Source organism: Tachyglossus aculeatus, chromosome 13 (assembly GCF_015852505.1).
Source record: "Tachyglossus aculeatus isolate mTacAcu1 chromosome 13, mTacAcu1.pri, whole genome shotgun sequence".
NCBI lineage: Eukaryota > Metazoa > Chordata > Mammalia > Monotremata > Tachyglossidae > Tachyglossus > Tachyglossus aculeatus.
In genome coordinates this window covers 28,490-54,999 of record NC_052078.1, presented here as the reverse complement: position 1 = coordinate 54,999, position 26,510 = coordinate 28,490, and the positions used below count along the sequence as shown (strand labels likewise).

At 52.1% G+C, this 26,510-nt stretch overlaps 1 protein-coding gene across 1 annotated transcript; it reads left to right on the top strand.

The window, feature by feature from the left end:
• XYLB (xylulokinase) lies at positions 1–26,510 on the top strand. Its single transcript, XM_038755771.1, has 19 exons — positions 1–199; positions 1,500–1,582; positions 2,122–2,191; positions 3,403–3,483; positions 5,017–5,103; positions 5,482–5,610; positions 6,071–6,136; positions 8,622–8,694; positions 10,095–10,213; positions 11,691–11,772; positions 12,547–12,587; positions 16,282–16,397; positions 17,682–17,797; positions 19,483–19,556; positions 21,125–21,221; positions 23,322–23,380; positions 24,337–24,424; positions 24,754–24,848; positions 26,250–26,510. Exons 1-19 carry the CDS (start codon positions 146–148, stop codon positions 26,316–26,318), a joined length of 1,599 nt encoding a protein of 532 aa, XP_038611699.1. The 5' UTR covers positions 1–145; the 3' UTR covers positions 26,319–26,510.

Sequence of the window (26,510 nt, the reverse complement as noted above, 5' to 3'; positions counted from 1 at the left end):
ACAGAGCCAGGCGCCCACGGGCAGACACCCACTCGGGAGCGCGTGCGCGCGGGGAAGGCGCCTCTCCCTCTTCCTCCTCGTCGTGGCGGTTGTGGCCCTCCTCTTCCTCCTGGTGATCGGCCTGATCCCCCAGGGACCGGCCGCCATGGCCGCCAACGCAGCGCCCCTCGCCCTGGGCTGGGACTTGAGCAGCCAGCAGGTATTGGGATGCATTATTGTTATGATTATTACCAGGGGGCCGGGGCCGGTGTCTGTCGGGGTTGCGCCCCTGCCTCCTTCTGGTCTCGGACTTTCCTGTCTCGGGCCTGCCTCGCTCCAGGAGCCCCGGGGGTCCGACGAGGTCTGACTCCTCCCTCATCGCTTTCTCCATCAGCCTGAACCTCGCCTTCCACCCCCCCTTTCTCCCCTCCCTTCTTCCCGTCCTGCGCGTCCTCCCATCGTGTCCCCCCACTTCAAAGTCCTGCTCCTCCTCTCCTCGTGCTCCTCCTCCTGGGCCTGCCCCTCCCCTTCCTTCTAGTCGTGCCCCCTCTCATCGTGCTCCTCCCCCTCCTCTTAGTTTTGCATCTCCTAGCACCCTGATCCTCCCCCGCCACCTTCTTCCTCTTCCCTTTTCCTTACTATCCTGCCGTCTCCCGCGTTTCCCTCCCCAAACTCCCTTTCAACCCTCTGTTCTCCCGGCTCCCGGGCCCATCGTTCCTCCGACAGACTGACCCAGCCCCGTCGTGCCTTCTCCTCACCATAGCCGACAGCGCCAAGACTTTAGTTCTCCTTCCCTGACTCCCTCCCCAAGCCTCCAACCCACGTCCGAATCCCCCTCAGGGGACTGGTTTGATATCTGCTTTACAAAGCCGCTGGCCTGGTGCTTTTCCTGCCTTTGTTATTCAGCAGAAAGCACCCCTTCCTCATAGCCTCCTGAAGAGGTTTACAGACAAGTTTCACCAGTCCTGAATGTTTCCTAAATTACAAAACAGGAAATACTTCTGCAGCTGAGTTTGGGGTTGAGGCATTGTGGCCTAGTGGGAAGTGCATTAGCCTGGGACTCGGGGGACCTGGGTTCAAATTCTGACTCTGCCACTTGCTTGCTGTATGAAGTCGTGTTATTTCTCATTGCCTTGGTTTTCTCATCTATACCCATTAAATACCCATTTTCCTTCCCACTTAGCCCCACGTGAGCCTGTGTGTGAACTGATCATATTGTATGTACCCAAGGGCTTAATACAGTGATTGGCACTTAGTAAGCAGCTAACAAATTCATTTATTCAATTGTATTTATTGAGTGCTTACTGTGTACAGAGATCCGTACTAAGCGCTTGAGAGGGTACAACAGAACAATAAACAGACACATTCCCCTCCCACAACAAACATCCCCTGAATATTACGATGATTATTGTTGCTCCAGTGGTGGCTGCAGCAGCATGTACTCATTCGTACAACAGCTGCTAAGCTTCTCCAGTTTGGGGCACCATTGGACATGGGTAGTTATTTCTTTTTTCTTCCAGGTAAAAGTTGTTGCAATTGATGAGCGGCTGAATGTCGTCTATGAAGATCACGTTCATTTTGACAAAGACTTGCCGGAGTTTGGGTATGCGTGTGGATAGTTAATTGTAGCCCCCAAGTCCTCCAAACCTTGGGGTGTTGTGCCCTTGATGCCAGAGGATAGTGTCAGCATGGGGTATGCCCTCAGTGCCAGGTGCTACCACTCCCAGAGAGCGGTGTAACAGGGAGAAGGCGGTGACAACAGTTCACTCCAAGTCAGGCCACCTTAATCCTGTTCCAACCCGGAAGGCCTCGGCAGATGGCCGCCAGTCCAGATTCTGAGGAAGGCAAGGGGGAATGCCAGAGAATGGAGCTTCCAAACCGTGGGGCAAGCTTCTGGTGCCAGACCATGGACTCGGTATGGGACATGCCCCCTGTGTCATGGTAGGGAGACTCCAGATGATGGGGTATACCCTTGACCAGGGTGGAGAGCCTGTAAACATTAGGGTGTCCCTCTGGAGTCAGACCAGGGAGCCTCCAACAGGCTTCCCTCTTGGCTGCCTTCTGTGCGTGGTTTGGGGGGTAACACGGAGAGGTTGCGGATGGTGGCCGGTACTTCCCGATAATCGAGTTTTTCTCTGCCAGGACTCAAGGGGGAGCGCACGTCCACGAAGACAAGTTGACGGTCACTTCGCCCGTCTTGATGTGGGTCAAGGTAAAGGCAAAATTCAATCTCGACGCGAAGCACCATACCATGCAATTATATCACTGTGATGGTGGGGCTATTATCGTGTTGTGATAGCCCTTATTCCCATGACACCACGCAGCGGCACAGGTTTCCGGCTGTGAGTCGCTTTGATATTTCCAAACAATTCAGGTGGTCCGGGTCTGTGCTGACCTGGAAGCACCGTGGGGATTTGCCAGGGATTCCAGGGATGCGGATGTGTGTGTCCTGACCGACCATTCTGGTTTCCCACATGCGGGCAGTAAGTGCCCTCTTTGCCACCCTGTAGGATAAAGGCAGAGGGGCAAAGGACAATGAGCCAAAGCCTTCCACCTCTAGGGTTGCCTTCCAAAGCTGACTTCCCCCTTTAAGTGGACATTTCTTCCTTGGAAATGTGTGCAGGGGAAGGAACTGTTTAGAACTGAAACAGAAAGGAAGGCTCTGTCTGGGTCTACCCAATAGATCATCTGCAGAACTACTAGCTGGGAAAGCGCCTGCCTGTCGGTTCATCCACCAGTCCACCCGCCTACCCGTCCTCCCTCCTGTGGGCCTGTGAGGGCACCCCCTGCGAGGGTTCCCCTGTGCCAGCCACACTGCCTACCATTCCCCCTTGCTCCCCCACGCTCCTAAAAGCAGGAGCTGAGGTGGCAACGTGTCCCAAGTGCCCACTCTGGGGTTGGGGGACCCTGGACTGAGTGCTTAAGAGAGTATGATACAGAGAAACAACATATTCCCTGTCGGTAGGCAGCTCACACTCAGATGGGGGAAGTGTTTGGGCGGTCTGAAGGACGTGGGACGAGAGCTGGGGGACAAGGGATGGGGGAAGCGGGGGCGGCCTCCACTCAGGGGCTTGTGTCCCCTCCTGGATGCGTCCAGGCCTGGCCCCAGCCAAGTGGAGGAGCCTCTGCTCCCTCTGGGCTCCTGTGAGGGGAAGCCAGGGCTGCTCCCTGGGCTGCTGCTGGTTGACGATTCATCCTGTTTGGAAAATTTTGTAATTCAACTATTTTTTTGGATTGGCTCCTTTTTACTTAATTAATTTATTCTGCTGATCAAGCAGTCCCCATTTGTTAGATAATTCTTCATTATCTGCTGCAGAGCCCTCTACTGTGATGGCGTGCACTTAAAGTTAAATTTTGAGCTCAGTGAATTTGCCTAATTCTGTGGTTCATTATAATCATTCTCTATTGTGTTTCTCATTTTAGGCTTTAGACTTAATCTTGGAGAAGATGAAGGCTTCTGGGTTCCAGTTTTCTCAAGTGAGAGTGCTGTCTGGGGCTGGCCAGGTTAGTTTATGGAAGAGGAAAAACAGTAACTCAGTCCTGTTTCGGGTCCCAATAATGAGTGCTGGTTAGAGGGAAGAGAATGCTCTAGAATCCTCGCCGGCTCTAGAACCCCTACTTCTTCTGGGGTGGCGAGGAGAAGCCGGGTGAGGAGGAGCAGCCATTCTCCGCAGATTCTCCCTATCCTGGAGAATCAGTTCGAATGTGAGATCTGCAGCTTTTCTGTGGGCACGTGGCAGTATAGGTGATGCCCAGCGGCCCGAGGCCTAGGATGCCGTAGACAGGGGTGCCCTGCGAACGTGGGGAAAGACCAATCAATCAATCAGTAGTATTTATTGAGCGCTTACTGTGTGCAGAGCACTGTACTAAGCGCTTGACCAGGTTGACATTTGGGAAAACTGGGCTCATGGGGCCGGTTCTCAGTGATCTTTCACTCCCATCAAATGGGACGGAGGACCCTCACAGAATTTCCGAAACCTCTCAGCCACTGGCACTTTCAATAGAGAAGCAGCGTGGCCTAGTGGAGAGAACACGACCCTGAGAATCAAAGGACCTGGGCTCTAATCCCACCACTTAGGCGTGGCTGCTGTGTGATCAGGACTGAGTCGCATCACTTCTCTGGGCCTCCATTTCTTAATCTGAAAAATGGGGATTTGACTTCTCCTTCCTACTTAGCATGAAGGACAGGTTGTGGCTAGCCTGATTATCGAGTATCTACCTCAGTACTTAATACAGTGCCTGGCACATATTAAGCCCTCAAATATAGTAATTATTACTATCACTATTATTAGTAGCCATTCCCACATCATAACCAGACCTTGGGGCTGCCAGACTTATACTGTCTAAAATTCAAGTGGATGGAGTTTCTTTTGTTTCCTGCTGGAGGCTCTGGCTGCTGGTAGTCCTCCCGAAGATCTCTCTGGCCCCCAGCTTTCCCTGGCCTCGGGCTGTCGGCCCTCGGCCACTGGGTCACCTCACTTTTGGGCTTCTGTCACCCTGGGCCTTGCCTCAGTCTCTCAGTCCATCGGTCACACTCACATATAGTAGCTCTTGATCCCCTTCCCTCTCATGGGCTCCTCTGCAGTGGGGTAGCACTTTCTCTTGCACCCCACCCCCTGTCTGGGTTATCTCTTTTCTAATTGATTTGAGGTAGGTTGTACTGATGCTGTGTTCTGGACAGTTGGTGTTGCAAAAGCTCCCTGTCTCAGAAGCTCTCAACTTTGGTTTCACCCTGACTCCTCACTCGCGCTTACCACCTCCATCCAGTCTGTCCCTCGATTCTGTTGCGCCTTCCTCTATTTCCTCTCCTCCCTGATCCCAGCCCTCATCAAACCCAGTTGTCTCCCCTCAGTCTCCTCCTGGCCTGTCTCCTCTCCATTGTGCACAAATGGAAATTTAGAAAGACAAGTGAGCCAAAAAAAAGCGTTTGAGGAGATGCATTTCTGGCAAGCTGATTTTTGGGAAATGACAAACGACGAATGTAATGCCACTGGAACGTTCCAGAGCTAAAAGGAGTATGTTCTCCTCTCTCTTCAGCAACATGGAAGTGTGTACTGGAAGGAAGGAGCCTCCCGGGTTTTGAGGAATCTGTCTCCCGCTCTGCCCTTGCACCAGCTCCTGAAGGTAACAGTGGCTGGGAAGAGCGTCCGGGCCCCTGACTCGTGACTTATCGACCGATAGCATTTTGGTTCCGTTCCTGGCAGTCTTGTGGATTCTTAGGCTTGTTTCGAGCCTGATTGCCACCAGGGACCAGTGAGCTGGCAAACTCTCTTTTTCCCCAGCCTCCTACCCCTGTACCCTGGGGTGGGATCTCCTCAACTGTTCAGGGCCGTGCAGGGCAGGGCAGTGGTTCACGAATGGGTTGTTTCTGGGCCAGCCCCCAGAGCCGGTCATCTCACAGTCACTGACAAACTGTGCTCCCCAGAAACCCCTTGGACTGTATTCTCTGGACGTTCAGGCTATTGGTCCACAGGCACAAAGACTCCCTGACTTTTCCTGCAGGACTGTTTCTCCATCTCCGACTGCCCCATCTGGATGGACTCCAGCACCGCCACCCAGTGCCGGAGCCTAGAGGCCGCAGTGGGAGGGCCCACGGCTCTCACGGCCCTCACTGGCTCTCGGGCCTACGAGGTATCCATCCGCCCATCACCGGATTCTGAGGACTGCTTAGTACGATACTCTGCGTACAGTGAGCGTACAATAAATACTATTGATTCACTAATTGATCGTATTTATCGACTATCTACCGTGTGCAGAATGCTGCCCTGAGGTATGGCTTGCAGGGCCTGGTTTTTAGATTCTCCCTTAGATCTTCCTTATAGGAAAGGAGAAGCAGGGGAGGGAAAGGGAGGGAGGGAGAGAGAGAGAGAGAGAGAGAGAGAGAGAGAGAGAGAAAAGGAAAGGGAGTTAGGAGGAGCAGGGGCCTGAGGGGCTCCCAGGGCAGCCTCGCTCCTCCCCAGCCTGCCCTCAAGGGACCAAAGTACCTCCTGGCCAGGCCTTCGGGGGGGGATCCCTAGCCCAGGGCCAGTTCCCTATGGGCTCTGACCGCAAAACACCTTTGGGTTCCTCAGCTTTGACATTTCTTTCCCAGCGCTTCACCGGAAACCAGATCGCCAAGATGTACAGGCGGAGCCCCAAAGTCTACGCACAAACAGAGGTTGGTTCGGTGTCTCTCCCTGCGTCGGAAATCTCATGGAAAAACTTTCTGTAACTTTGACCTTTAAAGGTAAATGCCTTTACCGTGTGTTTCCACTTTGGACCAGCCCCCAAGCCACCTGTTCTGTATTCATTCAGTCATTCATTCTGTAGAGGCTTGCACAGATCGCAGAGCATCACCAATGGCATTTTTTGGGTGTCTGCCCCAGGGCAGGGTTCAGCTTGGTGCAGAGGAAAATTTTGAAAATTTTGGAGTTGAGATCCATGTCGGAAGGAGCGTACACATCTCCAGGGAGGGATCTGCAGGTGGGGAGGGAGAGGTGGGCAGGTTCAAATTGATAAACAATTCATCTGGCAGCGAGAGGGGTCCCTTGCTCTTCTCATGCCACTGTAAGCCTTGGGGAAGGCCGGTACTCCTTTGCCTCCTTTCTGAAGATTAGTCAAAAGTCTTCTTCTCTAGCTTTGACCTCTCCTTGCTGCCCTTTCCCGCATCTTCTCTTGCCTGTAGGATAGCTCCACTTGGGTAGCCTACAGACATCGTAAATTCAACAGGTCCCGGCTGAACTTCTCATCTTTCCTCCCTTCTCCCCAACTTCTGCATCTCCTTGACAACATGATATTCCCACATCTTGGCTTGTACTTCCCAAGCGCTTAGTATAGTGCTCTGCACACAGTAAGTGCTCAATAAATACGATTGATTGATTGATTGATCTCCGGTATCAACCTTGAGTTCTCGCTGTCGTGCTGCCGTCACATCCAAGGTCCTGCTAAAATTTGATGATTTTTCCTCACGGCCATCTCATGGACCGGTCCCTTCCTTTCCACTGAAAAAATTACCACCTGGCTTCAATTGCTCGTCATACTCCGAGTGGACTAATTTAGTGGCTTCCTTGACGGTCTCCCTGCCTCCAGCATCTTTCCCCTCTGGTCCATATTCCCCATTTCTGCCTGGATCCTCTTTCCAAAACATCGCTCGGAACATATCTCCCCTCTCCTCGAAATGCTCCGCCAGCAGCCCGTCTCCCTCTGCAGCAAGCCAAGACACCTTACTGTTGGCTTCAGGGCTCTCCATCTTACTCATCTGCTCTCCTCGTCTGCTACTTTCCCTTGCTAACACCTTTTGCTCCTACCAAACTCACTCCTGACTGCCTTCTTCTCATCTTTCCCTTTTTCTCCCATTTGTTCACATTGTCACGAGGTCCTAGAACTCCCTTCCACTCCCGGATCTGCCCATCTCAGTCCTCCATACCTTAAAAGACCAACTAAAATACTACCTCCTCCAACAAGCCTTCCCTGACTAACGTTCAGCACCCTGAATCTTTTCAGACCTTCAACTGGCTCTGTCTCCATTCCCTTATCTATGGCTAGTCCCAGTACACGTGCATATGTATATATAGATGTAAGAATATATATGATAATATATATGATTACATATGTATAAGAATATAGATATTCTTGTGAACCTGAAGTTTCATTTTTTGCTCCCACTGCTTGTGAATGTTTTTTGGTCTGTCTCTGCCCCTTGAATGTCAACTCTCTGTCATCACAAAATGTGTTTGTGCATCTCCTGTGCTTCTGAAGAGCTTTTTGCAGTGCCCTGCATTCAGTGGGTGCTCAGTAAATGCACCCCTAGTACTCCATGTACCTACTACCAACTACACAGTTCCTTGAGGGTAGGGATGTGTATTATTACTCAGTTGTACTCTCCCAAGCCCTTGGTGTGATGCCGTACATACAGGAGGCATTCAATATTTGCGCTTCTCATCACAGCCATCCACTGTGGCTGGTTCCTAGAAGAGAAAGGGTGGTGACAGATCTCCAAAGTGCAGTGGAGGATGTGTTAAGGTGCGAAGGGAAGAGGGGAAGAGGAGAGGTGCTAGATGTGGTTGTGTATTCAGTGTTGATGGACAATTGGATGTGTGGTCAATCAATCAATCAATCGTATTTATTGAGCGCTTACTGTGTGCAGAGCACTGTACTAAGCGCTTGGGAAGTACAAGTTGGCAACATATAGAGACAGTCCCTACCCAACAGTGAGCTCACAGTCTAGAATACTGGTCAGACCTTGATGGTTTATGCAGAAGTAAAGAGGACTTGCATATGTATATTACCTGAATCCATTTTTGAACTTTTCAACAAGAGTTTATTGAAACCCCACACTTTTTGTATTGGCGGCTTCCAGAGCAGAGTATGCCCCTACTCTGGCATGGTTTGTCCTCAGCCCCTGATCGCTCACGCCTGCGCGATCCAGTTTACTGTGACATGGCTGGATATGATGGAGGAAGGGCAAGGGGACCCTGGATTCAGGGCATGGTGAAAAGAACCCATTTGCCATAGGGGGATTGTTCTGATCAGGAGGAAAACAGTCCCATAGGGGGAATTGGTCCCACCGGTCCCATCCCAGCCGCAGCCGAGCTGTCCCAGAGTTCTCAACCCTGAGAGGGAGGTTGGTGGAGGTCACATGTACTCGTCTGTTTTCCCCACAGAGAATCTCCCTGGTGAGCAGCTTTGGGGCCTCACTTTTCCTCGGCGAGTACTCACCTATTGATTACAGTGATGGTGAGTTCCCCAGGGTGGGGGCCGGGGGCTCGTTGGAGCACGCCTAGCCCTGCCATCCCGGATGCCTAGGGGGTAGGGGGGCTTCTCCTCTGTTAGTGGGCCTGGGGCTTTATTTCAGAATCTTGTGGACTATCAACACTTAGTCTCATGGAGAGAATGAGAGAAGAGGTCTCTTATGTCCCCAGTCCAAAATTCAATCGTGCTGGACTGGTAAGGTCAAAGGGCAGAGGCTAAGGTCTGGGCTGCAACCCTTCCAGTTCAGTGTCTTTACTCAGGGTAGAAAGGACAGGAGTCAAGGGTGGAATGGAAGGATCCAGCCATTCCTTGCTGGCAATTAATTGTCTCCAAGAGGATCAGGGTTCTAATTCCAGCTCTGCCGCTTTCTGCTTTGTAACCTTGGGCAAGTCACCTAATTTCTCTGTGCCTCAGTTACCTCATCTGTAAAATGGAAACTAAGACTGTGAGCCCCTGTGGGACAGGGATTGTGTCCAACCTGATTAGCTTGTATCTACTCCAGCGCTTAGAACGGTACTTGACACATAATAAGCGCTTAACAAATACTACCCAGATTTCTCCAGGAAAACTCCCCAAACCCAGAATATTTTCTGGAATGGAATAGCACCTCCCCCCCCGCCCAAGGTCACTGGTCCCTCAAGATTCCAGATACCTGGGTGCTGCCTTCCCCCTCTCTCCTTCCCCCCTTCCCCTACCCTGGTTTGAGACTGTTCCCTGAGTGACCTGGAGCCCTTGGTGGAGGCACCTTGGGTTTGCAAAGTGCAATTTTTATTCATCAGGTATGGGAAAATGCAGACTGATGGAACTAAATTTAATGATGTTGCCAAATCTCACCTATCTTTTAAATTGCTAAAAGATACAACATGGTAGCCAGGGACAGGTAATCTAGGAAGTAGAGCTGGGTCAAAGTAGGTTCCAACAGGTAAAGGCCCTTCCTCTTGGTGTCTTAGAAGTGAGTGCTGCAAGGGTGTGAGCTGGAGTGTAAAGCTCCTCCTTTGGCCTACAAACTGATCGTGGGCAGGGAACTTGTCTACTGACTTTGTTGTACTCTTCCAAGTGCATGGTAGAGTACTCTGCACATAGTAGGCGCTCAGTAAATATCATCGACTGATAGATCGATTGGTTCTACATCTGTGGAAGTGGCAACTTTTCCTCTGGGGCACTAAGCTCTATTTGGTTCCAGTCCTGGATCGGGTTCCCGTTCTGGCAGGGAGCGAGCCAGACTGCAAGGCTGGGATTTGAATGGGGCGCTGGCATTAATGAGGAAATCATGGTGCAGTTTGAGAGGTGGGAACCGTCGGTCTGTAAGACATCATTTTCTGAGATCGGTCTCGTCTTCTGAGCCTTCTCGCCTTCACATGTCGGTTTTTTGGATTCTGCCGTAGGCTCGGGGATGAATTTGCTGAACATCTGGGAGAAGGTCTGGGCTCAGTCCTGCCTAGATGCCTGTGCACCCGGCTTAGAGAAGAAACTGGACAACCCAGTTGCTCCCCACTCTGTGTTGGTAGGTGTTTCACCCCCTAGGCTCCCAGAGGTCCCGATCCTCTTTCGAAGAAGAGTTGAGGCTGGGTGCAGGGAGAGCAAGAGTCTGGATCGGGTACCGATCACCTGCTGCTACCTCAAAGGCAAATTATCTCCAAAAAGTTTTCTGTTTTCTGTACGACATGCACCCTGTCCAAACTCACACCTGCTGGCTCCCACAGAACCACAGAAGCAGCATGGCTCAGTGGATACAGCACGGGCCTGGGACTCAGAAGGACATGGGTTCTGATCACGGCTCTGCTACATGTCTGCTGTGTGACTCTGGGCAAGTCACTTCTCTTCTCTGTGCCTCAGTTACCTCATCTGTTAAATGGGGATTAAGACCGTGAGTCTCATGTGGGACAGTCATTGTGTCCAATGTGATTAACTTGTATCTTCCCTAGTGGTTAGAATAGTGCTTGGTACATAGTAAGTGCGTACCAAGTAATATTATTATTATTATCATCTGCTGTCTGAAGGATAAAAGCTGGAGCGGGAGAGGGGATCCCCTGGTTCTCGGCCAAGCCGTGGCTCCACTGAAAACACACTCTGATCTGATTATCCTGCATTTACCCCAGTGCTTAGCACAGTGATGGGCACAGAGGAAGCACTTAATTTATACTACCATGATGTTTATTAAATGTTTACTCTGTGCTAGACTCTGGGAATGAGATAATAGGATTAGACAGCTTCTGGCCCCCATGGGGCTCACCGTCTAAAAGACTGGGGGAATGGGCATTTTATCCCCAGTGTACAGAGGGCAAAAAGGAAACCCAAGGAGGTTGAATGACTTGCCCGAGGGCACACAGCAGGCCTGGGGCAGAGATGGAACTAAAACCCGGGCCTCCCGACTCCCCGCCCCGGGTTCTTCCTGCTGGGCCGTGAGTCGCCACCCCAGATTGGGTAAGTGCCGGCGACCGCTCTTTGCTTGTTGACAATACAAACCCAAACCCAGCCGCTGCCAGCGTGTGGCTTTCTCGTTTCTCTGAAAGGTAAAATTTGCAATTTAATTATATCCATAGCATTCTTTCCTTGGAAAATGCCAAGAGCAATACAGGTTGATATAGAGATCCTCAGTTCCGATGCTTGTCTCTGCTATGAAGTGAATGTAGTGATGATAATGATAATAATGATAGTGGTACTTGTTAAGCACTTACTAGGTGCCAAGTACTGTGCTAAGCACTGGGGTAGATATACAAGATAATCAGGTCCGACAAAAGTCCCTGTCCCATATGGAGTCCACAGTAGAAGGAGAGAGATTTCCTCATTTTACAAGTGAGGAAACTGAGCTCAGAGAAGTGAGTCTTTCAAGATTACACAGCAGACATCAGGCAGAGCCGGGATTAGGATTTTGAGGTCATAGTTGCCATCGCGCCTTTTCCAACCCCCAGGTCGGCGTTCCCATCGGCCTGGCAGTCCTAGGCTACTGTCGTTGTAACCGCGTGCCCCTTTCTCCTCAGGGCACTGTGGCTCCGTATTACAGTCATCGCTATGGGTTTGACCCCGGCTGTAAAGTCGTAGCCTTCACGGGTGACAACCCAGGTGAGGAGTCGCATGACTGCTGTCGAGTCAGCGAGGGCACCCCGGGATGTGCTCCCCGGGAAGGGACGATTCTGAGCCAGTGGGGGTGGTCAGGTGTGGCGGGAAGGGAGGGCAGGCGCCTTAATGCCGCGAGAAAATGGGGAGGAAGGGGCCGTGGGTATCACCTGAGTATCTTGGGCACGAATTGGGTCCCGCTGCCGGGGGCGCTGTCTCTGAACCGAAGGGACGTTGATATTTCTCTTGGTTGTCATTCTAGACCCCTAGGTTGGTTTGGTGGTGGAAGGTCCCAGACTTTGAAGATAAGTGATAACAGGAACCACCACCCCCTCAGTCCCTAAAAGGCTGGCTGACCTTTGACTCCCCCCCCAACTCCCCCCACAACTTGTCCTGGGGTCGGACAGGGCCATAACCTCACTGCCTCTCGCTTGACCATCCCTGGTCGGACCTGTCCACCCCACCCGGGGTTCATCCATCGATCTGGGATCCTGGTTTTGCCCCTGCAAAGTCTGAGGAAAGACCCTGCCTTCCCCCGGGGCTGACTGATCCCTAGGGGAGAGGGAACTCCCAGTTCTCCCCAGGATAGGCTGTGACTTATGAAGTTTTTGCCTTATTCCCCCTCCACACCCATAGCCCTGGCCACCCACTGGTACCCAGACATCCCTTCCCATGCCCAGAAGTGCTCTCACACGTGGCCCCATGCACACATTCTCGTTGGGAGCACTTGGGCGACTCGCTTTTGTCCTGACTAATGGAGGGTCCCATTTCCATTTGCAGCATCGTTGGCGGGCATGAGACTGGAGGAAGGGGACATCGCGGTGAGTTTCTTGTGGGGTTCAGGAGGACCATGATAATGGTGATGTTTCTATACCTCGTTGAAGAAATGCACCCTGTCGGAGTTTTCCTGAAGTAGCGATGATACCAACACAGCCTATCTGTTGCCTTGCCTCGTGCATAAGTCTTGGTCTAGCCTCATTGGCTGCTTGGGGCAGGGGAAATGGTCCATCCTAGGGAGCTGGGGGCTGTGGGAAAGGTGGCCCTGGAGGTCTGGGGGTCTGTGAATTTGAGGAGAGAGCTGAACCTGGGGGCTTGGGGTTGAGTGGGTCCCAGGGGACTGGAGAGCTTGGGAGAGAGAGACTGGGGCCTTGGACTGTGAGTGGGGGTGGGGCAGCACAGAGCAGAGCAGAGCTTGCCTGGCCTCACTCTGCCCAACGTCCCAGACCACCTTTCTTGTTAATCCTTCCCTCCCAACCCTCCTCCTATGACCAACATCCTCTCTGACCTCTCTGTACTAAGCACTCCTAAGCAGTCCTAATCCCCATTTTCCAGATGAGGTCACTGAGGCCCAGAGAACCCCAGCTCCGCCAATTGTCAGCCGTGTGACTTTGGGCAAGTCACTTAATTTCATTCATTCATTCATTCATTCAATCGTATTTATTGAGCGCTTACTGTGTGCAGAGCACCGTACTAATAGCTTGGGAAGTCCAAGTTGGCAACATCTGGAGACAGTCCCTACCCAACAGTGGGCTCACAGTCTAGAAGGGGGAGACAGACAACAAAGCAAACCATATTAACAAAATAAAATAAATAGAATAAAATAGAATAACTTCTCTGGGCCTCGGTGACCTCATCTGGAAAATGGAGGTTAAGACTTGTGAGCCCCCCGGGGGGCAACCTGATCACCTTGTTACCTCCCCAGTGCTTAGAACAGCGCTTTGCACATAGTAAGCACTTAAGAAATGCCATCATTAATTAAGTGAAGTGATTTGCCCAAAGCCACCCAGCTGATGTGGCGGAGCCGAGATTAGAACCCACGACCTCTGACTTCCAAGCCCGCGGTCTTTCCCAGAACCCAGGCATCCGACCCCAGCCCTGACCCTGTCTCCTGCCCTTCTGGTCGTTGTGTGGGCCGCCGAGGCCGGGTCCTGGGTCCTGGGTCCTGGGTCCTGGGTCCTCGCCCTCCCTGCCCTCCATCCTAGGCTGGACGGCGACCGGACCTGGGACCTGGGACCTGGGGCAGGCCTTGACTGCTGCCCCACTTTAAAGCCGGGGCTTCCACTGGCTCTGTGTGTGTGTGGGTGGGTGTGGGTGTGAATCATTCCCTGCTGTCGGAATATGTGTTTGTGTGTGTATGGGAATTGTCCTCTAGTGTCAGAGAGAGAGAGAGAGAGAGAGAGTGTGTGTGTGTGTGTGTGTGTGTGTGTGTGTGTGTGTGTGTGTGTGGTGTGAGTGTGCCTCAGTTCCCTCATCTGTAAATGGGGATAAAGACTGTGAGCCCCCTGTGGGACAACCTAATCACCTTGTAACCTCCCCAGTGCTTAGAACAGTGCTTTGCACACAGTAAGCGCTTAACAAATGCCATCATTATTATTATTATTATTAATTATTCCTTGGTGTCTGAGTGTGTGCTTGTGGTGTGGGTGTGAATCCTTCCCTGGTGTGTGAGTGTGTGTGTGTGTGTGTGTGTGTGTGTGTATGTGTGTGTGTATGTGTGTGTGTGTATGTGAGAGAGATTCGTCCTCTGGTGTCCGAGAGAGTGTGTGTGTGTGTGTGTGTGTGTGCGCGTGTGCGCGTGCGTGCTTGTGGTATGGGTCTGAATCCTCCCCTGGTGTCCGAGAGAGAGAGAGAGAGAGAGAGAGTGTGTGTGTGTGTGTGTGTGTGTGTGTGTGTGTGTGTGTGTGAGAGAGAGAGAGATTTGTCCTCTGGTGTCTGACAGTGAGTGTGTGTGTGTTTGCTTGTGGTATGGGTGTGAATCCTTCCCTGGTGTCTGAGTGTGTGTGTGTGTGTGTGTGTGTAAGAGAGAGAGATTTGCCCTCTGGGGTCCGAGAGTGTTTGTGTGTGTGCTTGTGGTGTGGGTGTGAATCCTTCCCTGGTGTCTGAGTGTGTGTGTGTGTGTGTGTGTGTGTGTGTGCGCGCGCGCGCGCGCGCGCTTGTGGGGGTGTGTGTGTGTGCTTGTAGTGTGGGTGTAAATCCTTCCCTGGTGCCTCTGTGTGTGTGTGTGTGTGTGTGTGTGTGTGTGTGTGAGATTCATCCTCTGGTGTCCGAGTGTGTGTGTGTTTGTGTGTGCGCGCGATTGTGGTGTAGGTGTGAATCCTTCCCTGTTGTGAGAGAGAGTGTGTGTGTGCGCATGTGTCATCCCCTGGTGTCCGAGTGTGTCCGAGTGTGTCCGAGTGTGTGTGTGTGTGTGTGTGTGTGTGTATCGTCCCCTGGTGTCTGAGTGTTGTGTTTGTTTGTGGTGTGGGTGTGAATCGTTCTCTGGTGGCAGAGTGTGTGTCTGTGTGTGTGAGAATTGTCCTCTGGTGTCAGAGCGTGTGTGTGTGTGCATGCCGTGCTGTGGGTGTGAATCCTTCCCTGGTGTCTGTGTGTGCGTCTTCTAGACTGTGAGCCCACTGTTGGGTAGGGACCGTCTCTATATGTTGCCAACTTGTACTTCCCAAGCGCTTGGTACAGTGCTGTGCACACAGTAAGCACTCAATAAATACGATTGAATGAATGAATGAAGCACTTAGTACAGTGCTCTGCACACAGTAAGTGCTCAATAAATACGATTGAATGAGTGAATGACCATCCACCACCACCATGGCAGCTCCTGTGACCCTTTGCCCCGTCCACCCCACTGCTTTGGGTCCTGCCCCCCCCAACCCTTGTCAGGATTCCTCCTGCAAGAGCCACTTGGCTGGCTCTCTTCCCCCTTTTATGGGACTGCTTCCCTCCCTGCCAGGGCCGTCTCCCTGCAGCCCTCAACATATGCATCTCACCCTGGCCCGGCTTCCCCAACCCCAGCCTCACCCAACCATCTCTAGGGGCTCCCTGTCGTTACCCAAAATGTCCGTTGGCCCGTCGGAGCTGCAGCTGTTACAATGCTGATGCCCTGCTCGCCCCCCTCTCCCTCCCGTCCCCCCCCACCCCCCACCCCGAGTAGCTATCCCCTCAACTGTCCCTGGGAGGTGAGGCAGCGAGGCCTGGTACTCTAAGCCAGAGCACACATGCTCTCCAGCCCCTGCCCAACTCCCACCATGGATGGCAGAATCCATGCGGCGGGAACATCATGGTTTCTCGGGAGCACACCTATCAGCACTCTGGAGCCCCAGGTTTTGCGTGAGGTGGGCACCTCGAGTACCTTTATGACTACCTCTGCCCATGCCTCTGTCCTTCAACTCTTGCCCTACGCATCTGTCTCCCAACACCTTTGCCCCCACCTCCACACACCTCTATTCCTAATTTCTGTGCTCCCACCTCTGACCTCTGCCTGCTCCCCCAGCCCTTGATTCTGCCACCCAACTCCTTTGACCCCCTGTTTCTGCCCTCCCACCCTTGCCCCCTTAAGCTTTGAGATCTAGTTCCCAGAGGAGGATGGAGCCCACCAGCGGCTGTCGTATGACGCGCGGAGCTCCTTCTTTCTATTGGCTCGGAGTCCCTTTGATGAGTGCAGCGGCCATGCTGACCCATTGGCGTCCCGCCCAGCGGGTCCAGATCAGCACCTCGGAGATTCACGCTCATCCCCCGGCACAGGTTAGCCTGGGCACCAGCGACACGCTGTTTCTCTGGATCCGGGAGCCCACACCTGCATTGGAAGGACACGTCTTCTGCAATCCCGTTAACGCTCGGGACTACATGGCCCTCCTGTGGTAATGTTGCACTGTCTCTCCCCGGTCTTAGGCCAACAGGCTCTCCCCTCTCATCCCGGACAGGGTGTTTATCCTTCTAGGAAGCAGAATTTTTCTGCCTGGAGATGGGAGCAAAATCATTTTTCTGAATTGCTGGGGCCTGGAGGCAACAGGTTTGTGGAACTGGAACCGCGCAGAGATCCCGCTGACCTTCGATCCCGGGCCTATAGGAAGGCAGGAGAGTGGGTAGGCAGGCGGGCAGGCAAGTCCTTGGGTTCAAAGAGCACGTTGATCTCCGGACCACGGATCCCTTTGTTCTTCATGACTGCCTGGTGCCGGGTCACCTCCCGGGCAGGAAATGTCTCCTCTGGGCCATCGTAGTCATTCATTCACTCACCCTCTGAGCTGATTCCGCCTGCCCAATCCTGGGGTGTGGACGCTATCATCCGGTCTCCAGTGTTGGGCAGTTTGACAGCCAGTCGTGACCTTTCCCTCTGCCCTCTCTTCCTGGAATGAAATGGCCTCACTCCCATACATTTCACCTTCCCTCAGTGGCCCCGAGTTCTGCCTCTGAAGGTCGATATGAAAAAGTTCCTGGAGGAATAGCGGTGTCCGGCTGGGCAACCTGATTTTTTCCACCTTCCTCCCTATGTAGTAGCAGTAGTAGTGGCATTTACTGAGCAGCTCCCAGCAGTCTGTCGATGGTATTTTTCGAGCAACTCTTTCAGTAAATAGGTGGTATTTATCGAGAGCTCCCATCAGTCCATCGGTGATATTAATCGAGTACCGTCTGGGTGTCTCCCAGATCCTCCCTGTCTGTCTGGAAGGAGGTGGTCGGGAGTAGCCAGGGTGTAGCCAGGGCCGGTCTGGGGCAAGGGAGGCGCAAAACTGAGATAACTGTGAGGCTCATGGACACGTGTCTACAGCAGGCCGACTTGTCTTTAGCAGAGTTAAAGAACGACCAAGGGGCTTGTGAACTTGGGTAAAGAAACCCCGCATTAATAAATACGATTGATGATGATGATGAAAGGAAACTGAATGTTGTTGGAGAGTCAGCACATCTGATTTGTGGGTGCTGAGGCGGGAACAGGGCGACGTGAGTTCCACTAGAGAAGTGAGGCCCGGTAGGTCAGGGCTCTGCGGGCCCGGGTCGAGCCGGGTTCAGAAGGCTCGGGGCTCAGATGTTCCCTGTTCACAATACAACCTGACATCTGATGGCGTTCTTGGGAGAAGGGCCCAGGTGGAAGGGAAGGTGTGGTTTGGGCTTGTACACGTCGTCGGATGGGTCTTCTGTTATTTGTCTAGCTTTAAGAATGGATCGCTGATGAGAGAGAAAGTCAGGGACACTTCGGCCGCGGGTTCCTGGGACGAGTTCTCCCGTGCGCTGCGATCCACTCGGATGGGGAACGACGGAAATGTGGGTAAGGGGCCGGCCGGGGCTCGCCCTCCAAGGGGAGCGGGGGCGGGGGCCACACACGGAGCCGAGATGCCAATTCGGCAGCCGGGCCGGTGGGCTCCGGCCTGGGGTGGCCGGGCTGGGGCAGGGTTTCCGGCGTTGAGACTCGACCGGTTCCATTCTGAAGCTCGCGGCTCTCGGCCACGTCGGGTGCCACGGCTGGGAGACACCCCTTGGTCCGGCATATGAGGCGGGTGAGGGGACGCCTGACCCTGATAGGGGTGGGGAGGCAAGACGGAATTTATTTTATCAACGCTTTTTCGGCACTTTGGGTGAAAGAAGCGAAACGAATGCCAACTTGCTAATGGCACGATATTACCTTCCCCAGTAATAACAATAATGATGATAATAATTTTGGTATTTGTTAAGTGCTTAGTATGTCCCAAGCACTGTAGTAAGCGCTGGGGTGGATACAAGAAAATAGGGCCGGACACAGTCCTTATCCTGCATGGTGCTCACAGTCTCAGTCCTCACTGTACAGATGAGGTAACTGAGGCCCAGAGAAGTGAAGTGACTTTCCCAAGGTCACACAGCAGACAAGTGGCAGAGCTGGGATTAGAACTCATGACCTGACTCCCAGGCCTGTGCTGTAGCCACTAGGTCATGCTGCTTTTCACAACATCATGCTTCTTCCATGGTTAAACCACTCATTTAGCCAGGCAGTGTCCAGGTCATATGATGGTCACGTCCCTATGAAAATTCACCAGCAAAAATTCCACTCCCAGGGGGACAAAGATGCTCTTCCATCACAGAAAAGCATTAAACGAAACAAGCGTTTCATGTATATGTAATAGGAAAAATAGCTTTGAGACTGTATAACTCTCAATCATGTCTATTTCTGAAAGGGTGTTTAGATTGCTCAGGAGCATATTATATCCTTGATTGAATTGCTTTAAATGGCTCTGGTGGGAGGGAGGCCTCCTGGGTGATCCTAGGAGTATGTGATTTTAGTTAGAGAAGTAGAAGAGTGATTGAAACAGATCGGGTGAATTGCAATGGTTTCTGTTAATCTGTTGAAACCTTCTGAATCTAAAGGTGTGTATCTCCTTTCTGGAGAGGGAGAAATTGAGGATTTCTTTATTTGGGCTAAGAAATATAAAGGAAAAGGTTAAGGATTATATTAAGAGATTTAGTTTGTCCTTGCCCCTAGAAATTGGGTAAAGAGGATTACGTGCGCTTTGGAGGAGGACACGTAGCTCTTCTGCGGCTGCAGCCTTCCACCTCTGCCTGCCTTGCCTCGCTCCTGCTGGGCACTGCCACTGCTCCCGGGGAGGAGGGGCAAGGTCTGGGGGCTGCAGCTGAGGGCAGACCCAGAGCTCATAGCCAGTTGGGCAGAATGGGCCATGGAGATCACGTGGGAAGAAGAATTGGGTCAGAATAAATTCTTGTCTCCATCATCATCATCAATCGTATTTATTGAGGGCTTACTATGTGCAGAGCACTGTACTAAGCACTTGGTAAGTACAAATTGGCAACATATAGAGACAGTCCCTACCCAACAGTGGGCTCACAGTCTCCATTCGCTAACCTGATCGTAGAGCTTAGTTCTAAGCTTGGTAGAGTGCTCTCTGGACACAGTAAGCCCTCAATAAATACCACTGATCGATTGGTCGATTCATTCATTGATCATTTTGAATTTGCTTGTTTTAGGCTTTTATTTTGACGTAAGGGAGATCACGCCTGATGCTGATGGTCTTCACAGATTTAACACAGATAATGAAGAGGTACCCAAGTTTTGTTTGTATTATCGCACTTGTGTTTTTCCAAGTTAAACCATCTCTCAAGAGTGCTCCCTTTTTGGATTCCTAGGTCTCAAAAGATAGTTGTGGGCTTTCTTCTCCTAGCAAAAATAGCGGCCAGTTTAATGCTATGTAACGCTCCTATCAATCCCACGGCAGGCGAGATCTGTAATAGCATGTGTCCTTAAAGCGGAAAATGTATTCACGGTTGTCCTTGACCCTTTCATTCATTCATTTGATCATATTCGGGTAAAGTCTCAGAGAGGACATTTTCCAGTTGATTCCTGAGACAGTCCTGGCATAGCAAATGTGACTGCTCAAATCTTACGTCGAAGCGGTATTTAGATTTGAAATTGATAAATGAGAAAGAAGCTTCATCTCAGAAACCCACCGTGGTCATGAGATGTCTTTTCCAAAATGCACATTTCAACCTATTAGGGGTCTGGACTGGTGAATCAGATTTCTCTCTTTTTATTTGTTTCAGAGAAGGTATTTTTCATGAGATGAGGTTTCTAATCAGCTGTAGGAGGTTGGGGCAATTTACAGCTTAAAACACATTGTCATTTGTAATAATAATAATAATAATGATGGCATTTATTAAGCGTTTACTATGTGCAAAGCACTGTTCTAAGCGCTGGGGAGGTTACAAGGAGATCAGGTTGTCCCACAGGGGGCTCACAGTCTTAATCCCCATTTTACAGTTGAGGTAACTGAGGCACAGAGAAGTTAAGTGACTTGCCCAAAGTCACACAGCTGACAATTGGCAGAGCCGGGATTTGAACCCGTGACCTCTGACTCTAAAGCCCGGGCTCTTTCCACTGAGCCATGCTGCTTCTCTGCTTCGTACACACCTGTGTGCTTGTGCATGTGCTTACGATGGAAGAGGGAAGTGGAATGTGTGCTCAGAAAGGTCATGATGGTCATTGTGAGCCACTTGAGAAAACAGATTCAGACTCGGAGTCACCTGGCGGCATCAGAGTGTCTCATCACAAGTGACAATCTCCATGCCTATGTCCGGTCATCAAGATTTCAGCATCAAGAACCTGTCCGCGGGATCGCTGATGGAACCAGTGGTTTGCCCTGTACGGCTTGTCGTTTCTCATCCCTTCCAGTCGTGTTCCCCCTGGGGCACGGAGGGCAACGAGTGAGCAGCTGGGCAGGGGACAGGACAAGGAACGGCAGGCAATGGGGTTTTTTTGGGCGGGGTCCGTTGACGGCAAGCGTGACTGGGGGCCCCGAGCTGGTGGGCGGTTGCTCCGGTAGCCACCCTGCTGTACACCTAACACATTAGCCAGACAGTTTTCAGGATTCTGCCGTACCCGTTCACCGTGCAAGATGCATTGGGGGATTTTTCAGTCAGAAAACTTCCCCATTGACGGTCTGGCCCCAGTGGGCACTCGGTCCCCTGATTCCAGCTACCTCACCACCGCGCCATCCAAGCGCTCCCCCCACCCCCCTTCCCTTCTGTGGCGGCGTCGCGGGGGGGGGGACGGACTTTGGATGGATTTTGTGCAGGGCACAGGATAATTTCCTGTCTTCCTGTTTGGTTCCAGGTGACAGACTTTCTAAAGGAGGTAGAGATCCGAGCCTTGATCGAGGGGCAGTTCATGGCTAAACGGATTCATGCCGAGAGACTGGGACACCGAGTCAGTAAGTGTGGGCAGAGGGGTTGAAATGCCCAGTGGCAGAGCTGCCCCAGTCTGGCTTTACCGTGGGGCAACTGATGGTAGATCTAATCCCGGCCCAGACCCGCTGCCCTGCTGCCCAACCGATTGAGCGGGGGATGTGTGAGGGGAGTGGTTTTTTTTTCTTTTTTATGGTATTTGTTAATGATGGTATTTGGTAAACACTTACTAGATGCCAGGCACTGTACTAAATGCTGCAGTAGACACAGACGAACCTGTTGCGGCGCAGTGCCTGTCCCACATAGGGCTCACAGTCTTAATCCCCATTTTACAGATGAAATAACTGAGGCCTGGAGAAGTTAAGTTACTTGCCCAAGGTCACACAACAAAAAAAGTAGCGGAGCCGTCGTTAGAACCTGGGTCCTTCTGACTCCCAGGCCTGTGTTCCATTCACCAGAACACACTGCTTCTAAGTAGTGGGCTCATCCAAGATTTGAACCTGGGACCTGTCGCACCCTAAGTAAGAATCCTACCCCTGGATCCCCGAGTGAACAAGTAGCAACATGGCCTAGTGGAAAGAGTGCAGGCCTGGGAGTCAGAAGACCTGGGTTTTAGTCCCAGCTTTGCCACTTGCCTGCTGTGTGACCTTGAGTAATTCACTTCAAATATCTGTGCCTCAGTTTCCTCATCTCTAAATGGGGATTCAATATCTATTCTCCCTTCTACTTAGATTTTTCAGCCCCTTGTGGGACAGGAAATGTGTCTGAATAGATGATCTTGAATCCATCTCAGTGCTTAGTACAGTGCTCGGCCCAGAGTAGACGCTTAATACCACTGATATTATTATTATTTATTATTATTGTGAGTGGGATTCCCAAGCAGCTGCTGAAGATGAACTGTAATGGAGTGCTCGGTGTCCGAGAGGGTGGGATCGGTGACCTTGGGACCCAGAGACGCCCGGCCCCACTCATTCATTCATTCAATCGTATTTATTGAGCGCTTACTGTGTGCAGAGCACTGTACTAAGCGCTTGGGAAGTACAAGTTGGCAACATATAGAGACGGTCCCTACCCAACTGCGGGCTCACAGTCTAGAAGGGGGAGACAGACAACAAAACAGAACATATTAACAAAATAAAATAAATATAATAAATATGCACAAATAAAATAAATAAATAAATGGAGTAATAAATACATACAAACATATATACATATATACAGGTGCTGTGGGGAGGGGAAGGAGGTAAGGCGGGGAGGATGGGGAGGGAGAGGAGGAGGAGAGGAAGGAGGGGGCTCAGTCTGGGAAGGCCTCCTGGAGGAGGGGAGCTCTCAGTAGGGCTTTGAAGGGAGGAAGAGAGCTAGCTTGGCAGATGTACGGAGGGAGGGCATTCCAGGCCAGGGGGATGACGTGAGCTGGGGGTCGACGGCGAGACAGGTGAGAACGAGGCACAGTGAGAAGATTAGTGGCAGAGGAGCGGAGGGTGTGGGCTGGGCTGTAGAAGGAGAGAGGGAGGTGAGGTAGGAGGGGGCGAGGTGATGGAGAGCCTTGAAGCCGAGGGTGAAGAGTTTTTGCCTGATGCATAGGTTGATTGGTAGCCACTGGAGACTTTTGAGGAGGGGAGTAACATGCCCAGAGCATTTCTGCACAAAGATGATCCGGGCAGCGGCGTGAAGTATGGATTGAAGTGGGGAGAGACAGGAGGATGGGAGATCGGAGAGGAGGCTGATGCAGTAATCCAGTAGGGATAGGATGAGAGACCCACCACATCGGGGATGCCAACCTGTGGGGCGGCAGTCAGAAGCGGGGTTGCTCTCCAGGAGCGGAGTCGCTCTCCTCAAGTGGGGTCACTCTCCTGGAGTGGGGTCACTCTCCTCGAGCGGAGGCTGTCCCTCTCTGAGGTCATCTCCAGTGCGGTGAAGCGGGGAAAGGAAAAGGCTGGTCCCAAGGTCAGATTGACCACGCGTCTGCCTCACCCCGGGACCTGGCTCAGGAGCTGATGCTGGAGCAGCCTGCAGGACCCCAGGAGCGGCGACAGCCCATCCTTCACTAGATGGGAGTTTTCACCGTCAAGGCGGCCGTTGGGTTTATCCGTCGTGACCGTCTGCATCTTTGCGTTCAACCGCAGGGCCGACGACAAGGATTCTGGCTACCGGAGGGGCCTCTGGCAATGCGGAGATTTTACAGGTGAGGGGCGGCGGCCCACTAAACACCGCACAGGCTGGACTTCCCTTTCTGTAACCGCGAGCTCAGTCCCCCCACCCCCCACAACCCAGGTGGAGTTGGGAGGAACCAGGCCGGGGAGGACCAGGCCGAGGAGGGACGCATGGGCATTCATGTATCGGGGAGCTCTGTTGGGAGAGTGGAGTGGGAGCGTGGTGACTCTTGATCGGAGTGGGCATGGTGGTATTGGGGAGAGGGAGTTTCTGTTCCATTAGGAGCAGGTGGAGGGCAGGAGGGGCTTCACAGCTGCAGACTGAGGACTAGCAGAGAAAGACCCCCAGGGTGGGTGCCTAGCGCCCACCAGACTCACAGACAAATTCAGATGTTTGATTTTATGAAGCTCTGTTATAACCCAGTACCACGGTACTTATGTCAGTATTCTTATCCTCTACTTTTTCTCCTACCCATAATCTGTTTTAACGTCCATCTCCCACTATAGACCATAAGCTCCCTGTGGGCAGGGATCACGTCTGCAAAATCCATTGTATCTTCATAAGCACTACTATAGTACAGTGTCTTGCACCCAGTACTCATTCAATAGATACCACCCATCGATCGATTGACTGATTTATTCCCCCTTCCGCATTCGTTTCTGGGAAACCTTTGTAAGTCGTCACTTGACTAGACTTAAAATCTCCCGACTGGGGTCGATTCCTTTTGCCTTCTGACGGTTTGGAACGGCTTTTGAAGTCCCAGTGACGAGGGCACGATTCTTCAGCGATCGACTTTCTACATTCCATCTGTAAAGGATTCTGCTGAGCAGGTTGGCGATAGGATGTTTCCAGTTCTGAAACCGGAGTGGATTTCCTCGAGACTCTCGGTCTGATACCCAGAATGACCCCCGGGAGCCGGTCCCCAAGGCCGATCGCCAGGGAGCGTTCGGTCTGTTGTTAACCCGGGCGCCTTCCACCCTTACACAGGTCTTGTCGGATGTGTTTGACGCTCCCGTGTACACCATGGACACCGCCAACTCGGCCAGCTTGGGTTGTGCTTACCGGGCGCTACACGGTGAGTGCGCTGTCATCGTCTGCTTGGCTGCGCAGATCTACTCCTCAGTTAAATCTAGGGTTAAAATGAGAGATTACAATCGGATAGGAGGAAGGACTTCCTGACCGGATCAAAATCATTCTGGGCAACAGTTGGAACCAACTTCCAATGTGCCAACCTGTAGGTCATTTTGAGGAGTCAGGGCTCCCGCAGAGGGGCCCGTGCCACTCGCGGCCCTCTCGGAGAGGTCTGTGCCACACCGAGCTGAAACATTCTGAAACGTTTCCTGGTGTGTTTGCGTGTTCCAAAAGGTGTTCCTGTGTCCCGATGTGAACTTGGTTTTCATTTAGGTCTGGCGGTTGAGGCAGGCGCATCCTTTGCTGATGTTGTGAAACTGGCACCGGAGCCCAGATTGGCAGCCAAACCGACGGCAGGGGCGGCCCAGGTGAGTCAGAGTCCGGGGTGTCCCTCTTCTGTACGCTTCATTTATCCATAGGGAAGTCACGTGGCACGGCCCTCGGCACACCTACTTCAGAGAGAATTGGTGGTCGGTCGTTGGGGGCGATTCATAAATCATTTTGCAGAGCGAACCGGTTCGATCCATCAATCGATCCCTCAGCAGCTTACATCCAGCCCTTCTGTGTGCAGCGCAGCGTACCGCCAGTCAATTGATGGTGTTTTTTGAATGCTTGCTGAATGAAGAGCACCGTATTAAGCACTTGGGAGAGTACCGTACAATAGAGTAGGTCTAGATAGTCCCTGCCCACAAGTTGTTTATAGACTAGATGGGGAGAGACAGACATTAAAATAAATTACAGACAGATGTGTACCTAAGTGGTGGGGGAGGTTGTGGAAATCAAAGTGCTTATTAGTCCCCGCTTTCAGGGAGTTTTGCAGTCTAATGGAGAAGGTGGACACATGCAGTCATTTGCCCAGCGTGGGAGCGGGAGGGAGAACACATGCATGGGAGAATGGTAGAGGGAACAGATGATCAAATATGCGAATGAGTGCGATGTCGGTATAGATTGAGAGATTCACCAACCCATCTTCCGACAGATCCACCCATCCGCGTATGTCGTGGGTGTGAGCGCGTGTTCGGAAGCGCTGAGGGCAGTTGTGGCTCCCCGCCCCCAGCCCTCTCCCTGTCCCATCACCCTCCTGGAGGGTGGAGAGCTCTGTGCCCCTCCCCAGGGGATGAGTGGGGGGGAATAGGAGAATGACCCCCCCCCTCCCCAGGACTCTGCACAGATTAATCACCCTGGGTCGGGTCCCAGGCTGCCTGTGGGCCACCGTACCGACGAGGCTAGCCCTGTCAGGGTGGACCCGGCTGTCTTAGGGCAGGGTAAGGGGTAATGTCTAAACACCTAATTACTAAATGTCTAATTACTTATTCAAATTAATGTCTGTCTCCCCCTGCCCCGCCCCAGAGTGTATGCTCATTATGGGCAGGGGACATTTCTGCTAATTGTAGCCTCCCAAGCACTTAGAACAGTACTCTACACATAGTGAAGCACTTAACAAGTACCACTGAACAAGTACATTGTACATTGAACAATGAACAAGTACCCTGAACAATGAACAAGTACCATTGATTGATGGATTGATTAATTGGTTGATTGGGAATGGCCTACCTCTTGTTCCTGGGCACTTTTCTGGCCAGGGAGAGCCAGGGGAAAGGCCCATCTCACTGCTTCTGGCCGTGACGGGGAGACATGTCTCTGGTGTTGGTTTTCTTCTGTAAGTTTGATCATACTGACGACCTGTAGATCTGAATTTAGACCTTTGATCGATCAGAAGATCGATTTAGACTTTGTAGCGGGAAAGAAGTTAGCCTCTCCCATTTCAGGTGTACCAGCCACTTTTGAAGAGATACGCAGAGCTGGAGCAGAAGGTGATCCGGCGGCTCCCCGAGTGAAAGCCCGCAATCTCCTGCCAGACTTCAGAGGGAACGCGAGCCGTTCTCAGTTTTCTGGGATCCCCCATGCTCTCACGGGCAATCCAACCTGAGGCGATGGTGTTGACCTTTGACACGGATGAATTCTATGCCTAGATGTATACCAGAGGCTTCGTATCCCCAAAAGTCACTTCATTGATTGTTTTTCTCTGA